Here is a 14,168-nt window from a genome sequence, read left to right as displayed (position 1 = left end):
TTAATCTTATTCATTGTTTTGCCATTTGTTTTTGTTTTGTTCTATTTCTATCATTTAAATTTCTCCAGAATTCTTTTGTTCAACGGTTCTTCCTTCTGCACCTATTCCTTTCTCTCCTCTCTTCTACCTTCCAAAGTACTTAGTTCAATACAGTCTTGTTAGAATGTTTATTTTCTTATTTTTCCTCTATCTCTACTTTTCACTTCTTTATTACTCTCAAGGTACTTTAGTTAGATTGTGAGCCTTCGGGACAGTAAGGGAATTTCTAAGTACCTTTCTTACTTATAATTTTAATGTATATTTTCTGTAAACCGCTTAGAACTTAACGGATGTAGCGGTATATAAGAAATAAATTACATTACATTACATTACTCTGCAAGAATTTTCTGTCCCACTCAACTAGGTGACCAGTTCTCTAACTGGGTCCAGGAGTACATTCAGCAATTGCAGAACACGGCTGCAAAATATGCCCCTCACCAGACTTACAAATCTTTGCTTTCTGTCTCCATCTGAACATCATTTTGGACTCATCTACTGGAGAAGGAGCAGGTCACTTCGGGGTCCTTTTACTAAGGTGTGGTAGCCGTTTTAGCGCACGCTAAACGCTAATGCGTGCGAATGCATCCATTATATCCTATCGACGCATTAGTGCACGTTCATTTTTAGCACACGCTAAACGGCTGCCGCACCTTAGTAAAAGGACAACTTAATAAGAATTGCCGCTGCTGGGTCAGACCAGTGGTCCATCGTGCCCAACAGTCCGCTTACGCGGTGGCCCCCAGGTCAAATACCAGTGCTCTAAATGAGTCCAGCCTCACCTGCGTACGTCCCAGTTTAGCAGGAACTTGTCTAACTACATCTTGAATCCCTGGAGGGTCTTTTCCCCTACAATAGACTCCGGAAGAGCGTTCCAGTTTTCCACCACTCTCTGGGTGAAGAAGAACTTCCTTATGTTTGTACGGAATCTATCCCCTTTTAACTTTAGAGAGTGCCCTCTCGTTCTCTCTACCTTGGAGAGGGTGAACAACCTGTCCTTATCTACTAAGTCTATTCCCTTCATTATCTTGAATGTTTCAATCATGTCCCCTCTCAGTCTCCTCTTTTCAAGGGAGAAGAGGCCCAGTTTCTCTAATCTCTCCTCCAGCCCCTTAACCATTTTAGTCGTTTCTTAGCAGAAGGAACCTGGTAACCAGTTTGGTTTGTATAGCTGTCCTTAACTATCAACAGTCCCTTTCTCTATATGCATTCTTCTATCAAACAAGTCCTGTGCCATAGGCCAGAGTCGCCCAGACCTCCCGTCGCCTTCTTACCTGCTTCTGCGGCAGCTGCAGCAACCGTTGCAGGCGATGCCCCAGCCAATCGCAGCTGGTTCTGAAGAGAGAAGTCAATATTGTACCACTCTGATGTTCTGTCCACAGGCTTTGGGGGCATGACCAGACTGGGGTTGTCCCGTACATCCAGAACCTAAGAGGAAAAAAAGGAGGAACACGTTCAAACACTGGGAGGATCCAATGCTACTTATTACATACCATTTGCTGTACTTCTTGTGTTCAAACTGTGACTAAGCTCTTCAGAGTAGTGACACAGGGGTACAAAGCAGCTCATAAAAGATAAATACAGAAATCTCAGCAATACTTTTTTTAAAGGATACAATTTATTTTTTATTTTGTTTTTCCTAGGCAACATACGAGAAAAGACTAAAAAGGTTAGGGCTCTTCAGCTTGGAAAAGAGACAGCTGAGGGAGATATGATTGAAGTCTACAAATTCCTGAGTAGAGTAGAACGGGTACAAGTGGATCGATTTTTCACTCCGTCTAGGGGACACTCAATGAAGTTACAGGGAAATACTTTTAAAACCAATAGGAGGAAATTTTTTTTCACCGGAATACTTAAGCTTAAGCTCTGGAGCAGTGGTTAAAAAGGCTTGGACAAGTTCCTGGAGGAAAAGTCCATAGTCTTGTTATTGAGACAGACATGGGGGAAGCCACAGCTTGCCCTGGGATTGGTAGTATGGAATGTTGCTTGTCTTTGGGTTTCTGCCAGGTCCTTGTGACCTGGATTGGCCATTATAGAACATGATACTGGGCTAGATGGGCCACTGGTCTGACCCAGTAGGGCTATTCTTATGTTCTTATATCCAGAACTAGAGTTAGACAGTAAACTGGAGGCATTTGGTTTTATACTTTCCAACCAGGGCTGTGAAGTGAAACAGTAAAAATGTACCAACACCAGCATTATGGACCTCAGTTCGGTTCCAAAAGTTAGAGAGCTCTAAGTCTAATAGATGTTGGCATCGTCATCTCGAAGCAGGGACTCTAGATCATTTTTTTTTCCAAGTCTTTATTCATTTTTCATCTTACAAGTGTACAATATTACATCATTTAAATTTAAACACTTGAATTTCTATTATTATCTTAAATACATAAATTTATTCCCTCCCCACCCAACCATCCCACAAATATTTTAATCATACATGTCATAAAAATATTGCATACTTATCTAATGATTAATCCTTAAATAGAACTTTATACCACCTCCCTCCCCCATATTATAAATATACTTTCAATGGAAAATGGCATCTAATCATTGCAATAAGATGTCAATGGCCCCCAGATCTTTTTAAAATTATTATAATTTCCTTTTTGTATAGCAATTGTTCTTTCCATTTTGTAACTATGACACAATGAGTTCCACCAGAATGTATAGTTAAGTCTACTTTCATTTTTCCAATTCCTGGTGATATGTTGTATGGTGACTCCTGTCATAATCAACAAAAGTTTATTATTGCTTGATGAAATTTGACTTTTTATTCTCATTGATATACCGAATAGAATTGTATCATATGATAGCTACATGGTTCTCTAATAAACAATTAATTTGAGACCAAATTGATTTCCAAAAGGCCAAGATACAGGGACAATAGAATATTATGTGATCCAAAGTCCCTGCTTCCAGATTACAATGTCAGCATCTATTAGACTTAGAGCTATCCAACTTTTGTCATCGAAATGGAGTCCAAAATGCTCTATGTAACAAAAAGAACCAAGTTTGTCTCATAGATGCAGACACTGTACATCTCATTCTCCAAGTTCGTGGCCATTGAGATGCAGAAATTTGATGCTTAATCTCAAAGCTCCAAAGGTCTCCAAGACCAGTTTTTGGTTTTTTATTCATAAATCCAGATATCAATTTATTCCACTGTGCAGCCTGGTATCCCAAGAAATCCGCCTGAAAGCATAAGATCATTTATTATTCTATTGTCCATTTATTTTGGCTTTTTGGAAATCAATATGGGGCCAAATAAATTGTTTTAGAAAACCCGGTAGCATTATCTTATGTCAATGAGGGCTAAGAGCCAAATATCTTCAAAAAATAATAAGCTCTTACTTATTATGACAGGAGTTGCCATACAACAAATCACAAGTAATTGGAAGAATTGGAATAGACTGAACTACAGTTAGATTGTGAGCCTTCGGGACAGCTAGGGAAATCCAAAGTACCATTTTTATTTATTTTGTTTTAATGTATTTTTAATCTATCTTCATTGTAAACCGCTTTGAACCTCACGGTATAGAAGAAATAAAAGAATAATAATAATACAGTTTCTGGTGGAATTCTTTATGTCATATATATAAAATGGAAAGAGTAATAGCTACACAGCAGGGGTATTTAAGAAAATTTCAGGATGTTTGGGAGCCTTTAACAAATTATTGTAATGAATAGATTTCATGTCCAAGAAGGGTGGGTGGGGAGGGACAGTTTGGTCTTTATATAGTTGTAAGGAATATTAGGAAATATGTTATTATATGATATATATATATTATATTTTTTGATATGGAAGGGAGGGTGATAAACTTTTTAAAAGGGATTATTGCAGAATATTAAGTGTTGTATCTAAGTTAAAATGTTTTTATTTCCCGAGACACTTATTGTAAGTTTTAAATATAAGATGGAGAAGATGATAGCGTTACAACAAGGGAATATTCATAACTTTAATAAAGTATGGGGACCATTGGCTAGTTACTCTAATGATCAGATATCTTAGCACATGGATAGAATATATAGGGGGGTAGGGAGGGTAATTTATTTTATTTGGAAATAGGAATATTGACAAAAAGGGGGGATATTTATTTTATATTATAAGAGTATTTGAATGTAATTCAAGTGTTATGAAATAATTGTCTTTTAATATGTATTTTCACTTGATGTAAGAAATGAAAATGAATAAAGATTTACAAAAAAAAATAAAAAAAAATGTACCAACCCCAACCCCAGTTTCAAAATGACATTGTGTACCTGGCTTTATCTGTTAACGGTGTGCATTTGTTGCAAGTGGTTTTGAACTCTGCAGTTCATCTCTTAGGATTGTCCAAGTATCAGCATGTACTCGTATCTTGGTTGACTTACCACATTAAGTACAAATTGTCGTCAACGGTCTACGCGAGTCTTCTTGGCATTTTATGTAATTGTTTGCAACCCTATGTGACAACTAGAAAATTATAGTCAACACACACCCGAGGGCTAGAAGTACCAGCTGTGAAACAGGTGTGTTTGGACGTGACAAGGGAGCGTTCCTTCTCCTCTGCTGGCCCTTACGAATGAACACATTATCCAGCAGTAGGACTTGAGCACTTTTAAGAAGCTGTTTCATCAGATAATAGCAGCTGACTTGTGGATTCCATATTTTGATGTTTGTTTATACTGTTTTATTACTGTGTATGTGTTTATTGCTATCTGCCTTGGCATAAGGCAGAATAGAAGTAATAAAGTCATACATTTGCCACATATTTTTGGTGAACCTCTTTCAACCTCTTCCTTTCCAATCCTTAAATCTAGTAAAAATTCTGCTGTTCAATTTACCTTCCACCGTGTCGCAAAACTCGCATTAACCCCCCTTTCAAGTCACTTCATTGTCTCCCCATTCGTTTCTTAATCCAGTTCAAATTTCTCTTACTCTCTTTTTGCAGCTCCTCGGTTATCTTTCCTCTCTTAGCTCTCTCTACACCCCCTTCCTGGGAATGCCATCCATCGGGTGAGCCACTTATCTGTGTCCTATTCCTTCACTGCCAACTCCAATCCTGCTGCGCCATACTTCTGGAATAAACCTCCCAAGTCGGTACGCCATACTCTGTATTTGAATCCAGGCTAAAAATCCGCTTTAAGGTTGTTTTAAAATCTTAATATCATTCCCATAATAAATCTCTTATTTGTCCTGTTTGTATTGAGCAGAGAGCGTGGCATGTGTCTAGAAGTGCTAGAGAACCGAGTAGCAGTGGTCCTTCTACACCCACCTTCCCACCCCTTCAACCCTTTTTCTTTAACTGTGCTCCCTCCACAGTACAGCAAGGTTTGGTTTGTCTATAGCAGAGAAACAGAAGCAAAGATGTGTACAAATTTCCAGCATCAAATAAATTTCAAGATTTGGGATAAGAGCATTCGCTCACCTCCAGCTCCGTCAGGAAGTGAACGGCCTCTGGCAGCGTGACCAAACGGTTTTTATTCAGAACCAATTTCTTCAGCTTGGTACACCTACGTTATAACAAAAGGCAGCTTTTAAGAACTTCTTTCCTAGAGCGGGCTCAATCATACCTGCTTTAAAAACCTTTAAAAAGGATGTAGGAAATTTGCATAGCCTCAGGAAGGTGCAACAAGAAGCTAGTTACCCGTACAGTCTTGAAGGAAGGAAGAGGCCCATTATCCCTTCAGGGGAGATGAGGGAGGGAAGACAAGGTCCGCTACCTGCTCAGACCCTTGTAAAGAGGGCTGTGGGAAGCCTGTTACCTGCACAAACTCTCAGGAATAAGTTCCAAGTTATTGTTTGCTGCCATAAACTCCTCCAGATTAACCAGCTTTCCAATCCCAGAAGGAATACCATCAAAATCCACCTTGTTGGAGTTTATGTAGAGCTTCTTCAGTTTTGTTAATTTGCAGATGGCAGACTGAAAAATCAAGAGAGAGACAGTTAGAAAAGGTGGGAGATGCTTCCACCCTTCTTAAAATCAAGAGGTGGGAGAGATAAACTCCTACCCTTTGGTCAAGAAGGGAGGAGACACCTCATTGCAATGTCTGACAACATGAGCTCTTGTCTCAAACACTCGTGCCTCAGTAAAATGTATGAGCTATCTTCCTCCGAAAAGTTTTCATTATGACTAGAGCAAGACGTCAGAATCATCCAAAACAAAAAAAACCTCCTGTAGTAGATTGACTTCATCGGAATTTGTCCCAGGATTGTAGTGAAAAGTATATCATTTACGTTATAGGGGAAAACAACCTGCAGGGATTCAAGACAAAGTTAGACAAGTTCCTGCTGAACCAGAACATACTTAGGTAGGGCTAGTCTCAGTTAGGGCGCTGGTCTTTGACCTAGGGCCACCGCATGAGCGGACTGCTGGGCACGATGGATCACTGGTCTGACCCAGCAGCAGCAATTCTTATGTTCTTATGTATCAAAGGCCTTCAGTTTATCAGTTGACTATAGACAGAATCACCAAGATGTTTTATTGTTCTACCAACAAGCTGCAGAGTCATTCAAACCCACAACGCTCCCAATCACATCACTAGGATTCTTCCAAAGATATTTTTACAAGAAAGCGCTAGTTAGTACATACACAGGTCCTCACTTCCAGGACAGCTTTGGGAATCCAGCTCCCATGCAAAGACAGAAAACTCCCACCTAAAACAATGCAGTCAATCCTGTTGCTGCCAACTCGGCACCATCTTGCCATGCCAGTTTGAGCAGCACATTGTTACTGATCTCACATCGATATATCCCACAATGCAAAGGAAACACACAACCCCCTGTGTAAAAATGTAAACCAGAAAAAGGAGTGGGGAAGGGACACAGTCAACCAACTTCAGGGACAATCAATTTATTGAAAATATAACTGATACATATACAACATATACAAAATGATGCAGGCCTAACAAAGAGTCTTTCGATCCTTTTTGTGCTGAATCCCTGATCTCACATCATCCACACAAGGTTTGACCCAGCTGCACCCTTCCCACTTGGAAGCAGCAGGAGATCAGATGCCAACAAGACAGTGCTGAAAGTCTGCTTAAAAACTATTTCCCCTTGCCAGTTTTGCTCTTCCTCATAGGGTACTATCTACACATACATTCTTCTCTTCTTGTATAGGAGAGCACTGGGTACACCCAGGCACACACATTTAATTAACACTTACTGGCAGTGATGTGAGCTGGTTCCGGGAAAGGTTGAGGGTTTCCAGTGACGTCCATTGGTCAATGCAGAGTGAAAGCTCACATATCAGATTGCTGCTCAAGTTGAGGCGCTTAAGACTGGGGAGAGTATAGAGGCATTCAGGAATTCGGATCAGTTCGTTTAATGACATGTCCACATCTGGGAAGGAAGGGAGAGAGGGAGCGAGAGAAAGCATATTAACAGTAGCAGGGCCAGCTGCTCCAATAGAGATTAGCAATGCATGCAAAAGATGCTATGGGGCCCACAATCACAACTTTAGTTAAAAAAAAAAATATCAAGAGAAATCCTGGTGTTTTCAGCATCTGGACTCAAACTTCCACTTTGTGTGTGTAAATATGGTATTTTACAGGTGGTATTATCATTATTGAATAGAACAGGATTCAAATCTGCTTCCTGCTGCATGTATATAATCCCAGATAATAATTTACTTAACCCAATTTCCTAAGATAGAGAGCTCCATTTGGAAATTACCTGATAGATTAGTTAGGCCTTCTAGGCTGGTTGGTAGATTGCTCTGGGTGCGCTGCGTGTTCCTCATATGCAGGGTAGTCAGTGCTACCATGGCAGGAAGCTGCCTTGAAGATAAAATAATAATTTATTTTAAAACCATTTGCATTCTGCTAATCGTTATTAGTTTTAAACAAGCTCTGTAAGCACATGACATAATAAAACATAACACAACAAAATTTGATCAAATCTTCCTTGTGCTACCAATTAAATATGATGTAGGATATTCAAAGCAAACAATAGTCAATAACTTAGATTCTTTATCTGTTCTTATGAACATAAGAATTGCCACTGCTGGGTCAGACCAGTGGTCCATCGTGCCCAAGAGTCCGCTTACGCGGTGGCCCCCAGGTCAAAGACCAGTGCTTTAAAATGAGTCCAGCCTCACCTGCATACGTCCCAGTTTAGCAAGAACTTGTCCAGCTTAGCCTTGAAACCCTGGAGGGTGTTTTCCCCTACAACAGACTCCGGAAGAGCGTTCCAGCTCTCCACCACTCTCTGGGTGAGAAGAACTTCCTTACGTTTGTACGGAATCGATCCCCTTTCAACTTTCGAGAGTGCCCTCTCGTTCTCCCTACTACTCTGCTCAAGCTGATATCCCCTTTACTACTGCTGCTCGATTAATAAGAACATGTGCAGAAGCGCTGTCAATGGCAGGCCCAGATTTATAGAGCAAGAAAAAGATTATTTGTCGTTTTGCAAAAAGTTAAAAACTTTTCTGCAGCTTTTAATTAGTTGTATACCAGTTTGTAGCTTTCTGACTGTACACTTGCTAAACTGTGGGGTTATATTTATTGGATATAGGAATGTTTGTCTTATTTTTAACTTTTTTTTTTTTTTTACTATAACTCATTTAGAAATTTTATGAAAGGTGAGATATAAATACATTTGAGTGATTGGAAGAATAACAGATGACACCATAACAAGATCCCAAACGGCAGTAGCCTGAGAACAGAATCCACTTTCGGATGTGCACACTTTTACCAACAAATCCAATGACCTAAAGGAAACAGGGAAACATGAATCCTGCAGTCCAGGGACTATCAAAGCAGAAGGTGGAAATTGTTCCAACTTGTAATGTCCATACAAGGGACAAGGTAAACAGATGCTCGGTCAGTGCCTGCTGTCAAATCTTGCATTCTGCCCCTTACCTGAGTTGAGCATGTAGGAGAGGGTTATTATTGAGCAGCAGAGTCTGTAGGTGCAGCAGACGTCTCATCTGTGGGGGCAAACTATCTAATTTGTTGTCGCTCAGGTCCAGGTACAGGAGATCTGTTAGGTTGATGAAAAGCTGGTTTGGGATGTTGTCGATACTAAGAAAAGACAAACATATTTCAGAGCAGACAGAATAATTCCAGCACTTGACAAAAAATGCAGGCAAAAGTCATCGTTGCAGCTGGGACTAGGGCAATAAGCCATACTGCACAAGTGCATGGCATCTCTCGAAAAGGTTCTTCCTAGGAGGGACACTAAATATGGTTTCTTATGATTACATTACATTAGTGATTTCTATTCCGCCAATACCTTGCGGTTCAAGGCGAATTACATAAAAGTTTACAGGAATAGCATAAGAGATGTCATAAGAGTTACATAAGAATTATCAGAGAGTTGTTGAGATCTTTGGGTGGTAAGTGTTGGGTAGATAGAGGCATTTTAGCATTAGTTGGGTAGTTAGAAGCATATTAGAGTATTTTAAGGGTATAGAGTGGGTAGGTGGGATTTGGGTAGGAACTGGTCGTGTTAAATAGGTTTTATGTATTTTTTGAAGCGTAGGGTTTTAGTATCTTTCTTGAAGGTTTTGTAGTCTATGGTCAAGGACAGCAGAATGGTGATTTGTCTGTCCAGTTTAGCTGCTTTGGTGGCTATTAGGTTGTCATATAGTTTTTTTCGTTTGACATTTTTGGATGGTGGGTGTGTGAAAAGTGAGTGGATTCTTCTATGCCTGTTTGAGGAGGATTGAGTTAGTCGGTTGTTCCAATAGGTTGGGCTTTCTCCGTTAATAGCTTCGACTAGTAGGCAGTAGAATTTGAAGTGTACTCTGGCTTGTATTGGGAGCCAGTGTGAGTCATGGTATGCTTCTGTGAGGTGGTCATATTTTTTCAATGAGTAGATGAGTCTTAGGGCTGTATTTTATATAGTTTGTAATTGTTTTATCATGGTCACTGTACATGGGAGGCATAGTATGTTGCAGTAGTCTGTTAGTCCAAGGATAAGGGATTGTACCAAAAGTAGGAATTGTTTCCTGTCGAAGAATTTTTGGATGAACCAATTAGCAGCACTACAGTTTTATAGAGGTTTCCAGAGGAGGGAACAGCTATGCAACAGATGCATTAAACAATGCCTCCTGCATAAAATAAAACTCAAAAAGTGAAGAACTGTTTTGAAAGTAAGCTCGTCCATAGGTTTGATATGGTGAAAAAGGAGAAGTTTGGTCTAACCTGCTAATTTTCTTTCCTTGAGTCCACCAGGACAGAATGATGAGTTATGCCCTTCAGCCAGGACTAAGAGCTATTAAGCCCAGTGCTATATATAGATATAAAAAGTCCTGCTCTTCAGTATTTCTATAATAAAAAGCCCCTTCCCCTCAAATTAATTCTTGAGAAGCCATATCCTAAAACAACCACAAATCCGAAAACCCCTAGGACCCTCTTGTGCTCTATTTCACACTGAATTGAGAAAAAAAAACCTACAATATAACTAAATCTAAGGACTGATTTGGTTGGACTCAAGAGAAGAAAATTAGCAGGTAAGACCACATTTTGAACCTTTTTGTCCAATCAGACAAGTTCAGAACAAATGGAATGTATCAAAGCATGCCTTATACTGGGCAGAATGTCGCAACACTTGCGCTAAGAAGTTCATAACCTAAGTCTGTTCCATGTAATTGTAATTTGTATTAAAGTTATAAAAGCAATTTTAAAATGGTATTCTTGCTGGTAGTGTTATATCTATCATGTTTGCTAGCGTTATTAACTAGAGCCTGGGTCCTAGAGAGGCAGCCCAGGATTGATGATGTCCGATGCTCACCTGTTGTGGCTGAGGTTAAGCACCAGCATATTTCGGGAGTTCTCCAGCTCTCGGGGACATTCTGTCAACTGGTTATGGCTCAGGTCCTGGAGAAAAACCAAACCAAAACAAGAGACGTTTGGGCGAGTATTATGTAGGCGAGGGCCCACCAGGTGAAAGCCTGGGTACTGTAGGCACAAAAATACGTCCTTACACCACAGAAGATATGCAGCTCAGCTTTAGATGCGTAGCATGCCCTTATCAGAATCTCCTGCAAGTACTTTATGGCTAAGGTGAAACAGTATCTTCTGAGGATGGTGCTTTCATAGTCTTTGGCTGGTGACTATGGGAGGAGTGGCCTAATGGTTAGAGCTGCTGTCTCAGCACCCTAAGGTTATGAGTTCAATCCCAGCCTGTTCCCTGTGACTCTGGGCAAGTCACTTAACCCCCATTGCCTCAGGTACTGTAGTCAGATAGTGAGCCTGTCGGGACAAATTGGAAAAATACTCAAATACCCGATTACTACTCAACGTATTGAAAAGTAGACAGGGATATAAATAGTTCAGAGTGGACTCAGACATCAAACATAGAGCTGGATTTTAGGTTACAATCAAGGGTCACATCTGTCAGAAGGTGGTTATGTCATGAGCAGGACTTGAGGGAAATCTTAAAGCACCCAAAACTTATGCATCTTTGTGTTGCAAATGTACGCTCTATTTTATATATATGGCATACTGAATTCCACCAAAAGTTATAATTTAACCTGTCATAGTTTTTCCAATTGTGTGTTATTTGTTGAACTGCGACTCCAGTTAATATAAATAAAAGTTTGTTGTTATTTGAAGAAATTTGACTCTGTGCTCTCATTGTTGTGCCAAATAGAATCGTATCATATGTCAAGGCTACCGGGTTATCCAACATCCTATTTATTTGAGGCCAAATTGATTTCCAAAATAATAATATAAATGGACAATAAAATAAAAGATGATCTAATGTCCCCGGCTCAAGATGACAGTGCCAGCATCTATTAGACTTAGAGCTATCAAGTTTTTGTATACGAACAGGGATCCAAAAAGCTCTATGTAAAAGAAAAAACCATGTTTGTCTCATAGATGCTGATATTGTACACCTTAACTTCCAAGACCAAAGTCGTGGCCATTGAGATGCATTAATCTGATGCTTAATCTCAATGCTTCAAATGTCTCTTAGACCATTTTTTTATTTACAAATCCAGATATCAATTTATACCACATTGGGGCCTGGTGACCCATAGAATTTATCTGAAAACATAAGAATTCCAGGCTATGATAATTATTAAGGTTTTTCCATTCAGGGAACCCCACCTGAATGGCCTGCTTCAATTGCAACCACCTGAAATATTGCGATTTATTTAAACCAAATTTATGTTGCAATTGTGAAAACTCAAGCAGTTTACCTTTGTTTATCACATCCTCTAAAGTACGAATTCCAGCCATCATCCAATGTTTCCAGATGATTTTAAAACCGCCAACCTTGATCTTGGGGTTTAGCCAAATTGTTTGAGTTGTTGATTTATTTATTGGAATAGGAGTTAGACTACTTATATACCTTAAAATTTTCCAGGTATCAACAAATATTTTTTGCAACACAAAGAGGATATATAGATAAGTTTAAGAAGATTTGGGGACCATTAACAGACTTTTGCAATGAATGATTCAATTTTCCCATAATAAGATATTGGTGGGTTTATTTTATTCATATCATAATATAAACAATTCATCATTATATCTTGTCATATTGTATGCAATTTTCAAAGGAAGGGGAGGGGGTGGGTTTATAATTAGAGTAATAGTTGGTATACTTATTAAGTATGATATGTTTTTTTCAATATTATAGTACAGTATTGTATAATAATATGTTGTATTTACAATGATCTATGAAGGATTATCAAATGTATAAATTTATGTGATACACTTGTTGTTATATGAAAAATGAATAAAAAACTAAACCCAAAACTTATGCATCATGCTCTCACCTCCTGGTAATCCTGAATTGTGGCTTGGTTCCCCCCCCCCCTATTTTATCTTTTTGTCAACCAAGAAAGCACATTTAACAAAGTATGAACAAGCTTTTTACAGACAGACACAGGAAACAAATTCAGAATGCACCACACAAATTCATTTTCCATAGATTATGTGAACTCATTTATAAAATATGAAGTCCTTAAGCAAACTATTCCCCATAAAACTCCAGTAAGAATCCTAAAAATGGAGAAAGACTAATTGATGATAAAAAGCAAAGAATTTACTGATATCAGGGGAGGGGGAGGGGGTTACATTATGTCATTATGAAAACTTTGATGACCTGGAATTTTCGCTCCTTTTTCTGATAATATCTGTCTGCACTTTGTTGAGTTTTTATTTTTGTTACTGCTGCTATGTTGTCATTAATAAAAGCTGTTTAAACATACAGGCACTAAAAAAATAATAAAAAGGCAAATACAGTGGAACCTTGGTTCCAGAAGCATGTTCATAAACCAAATTACTTGTATATCAAAGTGAGTTTCCTCATCGGAAGTAAGGGAAACTTGCTTGATTCGTTCCTACCCACCCCCACCCCCTGAGGCCAGCTGCGCTGCTCCCCCCCCAAAAAAAAACAGCATCGCTCCCCCCCCCCCCCGGCTCACAAATGCCCTCCCGTGCGAACCGGCATCCCCCGCCAGCCCGAACATAAGCCTTACCCCATCTGGCACCGGCAAGCAGCCCCAGGATGTGCTGGTGCCGGTGAACGAAGATCCTTCCTGTTGCCTGGGCCTTGAGCATCTGCGCATGCTCAAGGCCTTCTGGCTCTCGCTCTCTCCGAGATTCAAGGCCCAGGCAATAGGAAGGATCTTCTTTCACCGGCACGTCCTGTGGGCTGCGTGCTGGTGCCAGATGGGGGTAACGCTTCTATTCGGGCAGGCAGGGGGGGGGTGCCAGTTCTCTGGGGGGGCGGTGCTCGCAAATCGAGTCAACGCTCGGTTTGTGAGTCACGATTTGCGAGAATGTTTTGCTCATCTTGCAAAACACTCGCAAACCGCGTTACTTGCAACCCGAGGTTTGACTGTAATCTATTGTTGTTTTGACTTCTAAAGTTGAGATCATTTTAAATTTCTTCTCTGCACATCTCCTTCTGACTTGCACCAAGGACTTCCCCCTGCAACCATTTACAGGGAAAAAATAAGACTAGAGCCCCATGATCTGAATTCATAAGTGACCAAGTACTGTACTAGGGATCTCAGTAGACACTGCAGGTCCCCTTCTTCTGAATAATTCTAAACCACCGTGCTCTTGCAGTGCTGGGTCTATCCTCTTAAAAATAAAAAGCCTAGGACTACAACTCCCAGAATTCAACAGGTACAGAAAATAACTAAAATTAGCTGGAAGGCCTTCCGCTGAAGAACCAGTTCTTCCAA

At 39.8% G+C, this 14,168-nt stretch overlaps 1 protein-coding gene across 1 annotated transcript in view; it reads right to left on the bottom strand.

The window, feature by feature from the left end:
* The window catches only part of FLII (FLII actin remodeling protein), a 69,626-nt gene that overhangs the window by 38,918 nt on the left and 16,540 nt on the right, over window positions 1–14,168 (bottom strand). The window contains exons 5-11 of the mRNA XM_033963658.1: window positions 10,757–10,842; window positions 8,881–9,042; window positions 7,694–7,797; window positions 7,185–7,360; window positions 5,782–5,939; window positions 5,445–5,529; window positions 1,311–1,464 (exon numbers count right to left, since the gene is read on the bottom strand). Coding sequence (XP_033819549.1) covers window positions 1,311–1,464; window positions 5,445–5,529; window positions 5,782–5,939; window positions 7,185–7,360; window positions 7,694–7,797; window positions 8,881–9,042; window positions 10,757–10,842 — 925 coding nt within the window. The remainder of the gene's footprint in view (window positions 1–1,310; window positions 1,465–5,444; window positions 5,530–5,781; window positions 5,940–7,184; window positions 7,361–7,693; window positions 7,798–8,880; window positions 9,043–10,756; window positions 10,843–14,168) is intronic.

This window comes from Geotrypetes seraphini, chromosome 11 (assembly GCF_902459505.1).
Source record: "Geotrypetes seraphini chromosome 11, aGeoSer1.1, whole genome shotgun sequence".
NCBI classification, from domain to species: domain Eukaryota; kingdom Metazoa; phylum Chordata; class Amphibia; order Gymnophiona; family Dermophiidae; genus Geotrypetes; species Geotrypetes seraphini.
This window is presented reverse-complemented; position numbering and strand designations above follow the sequence as displayed.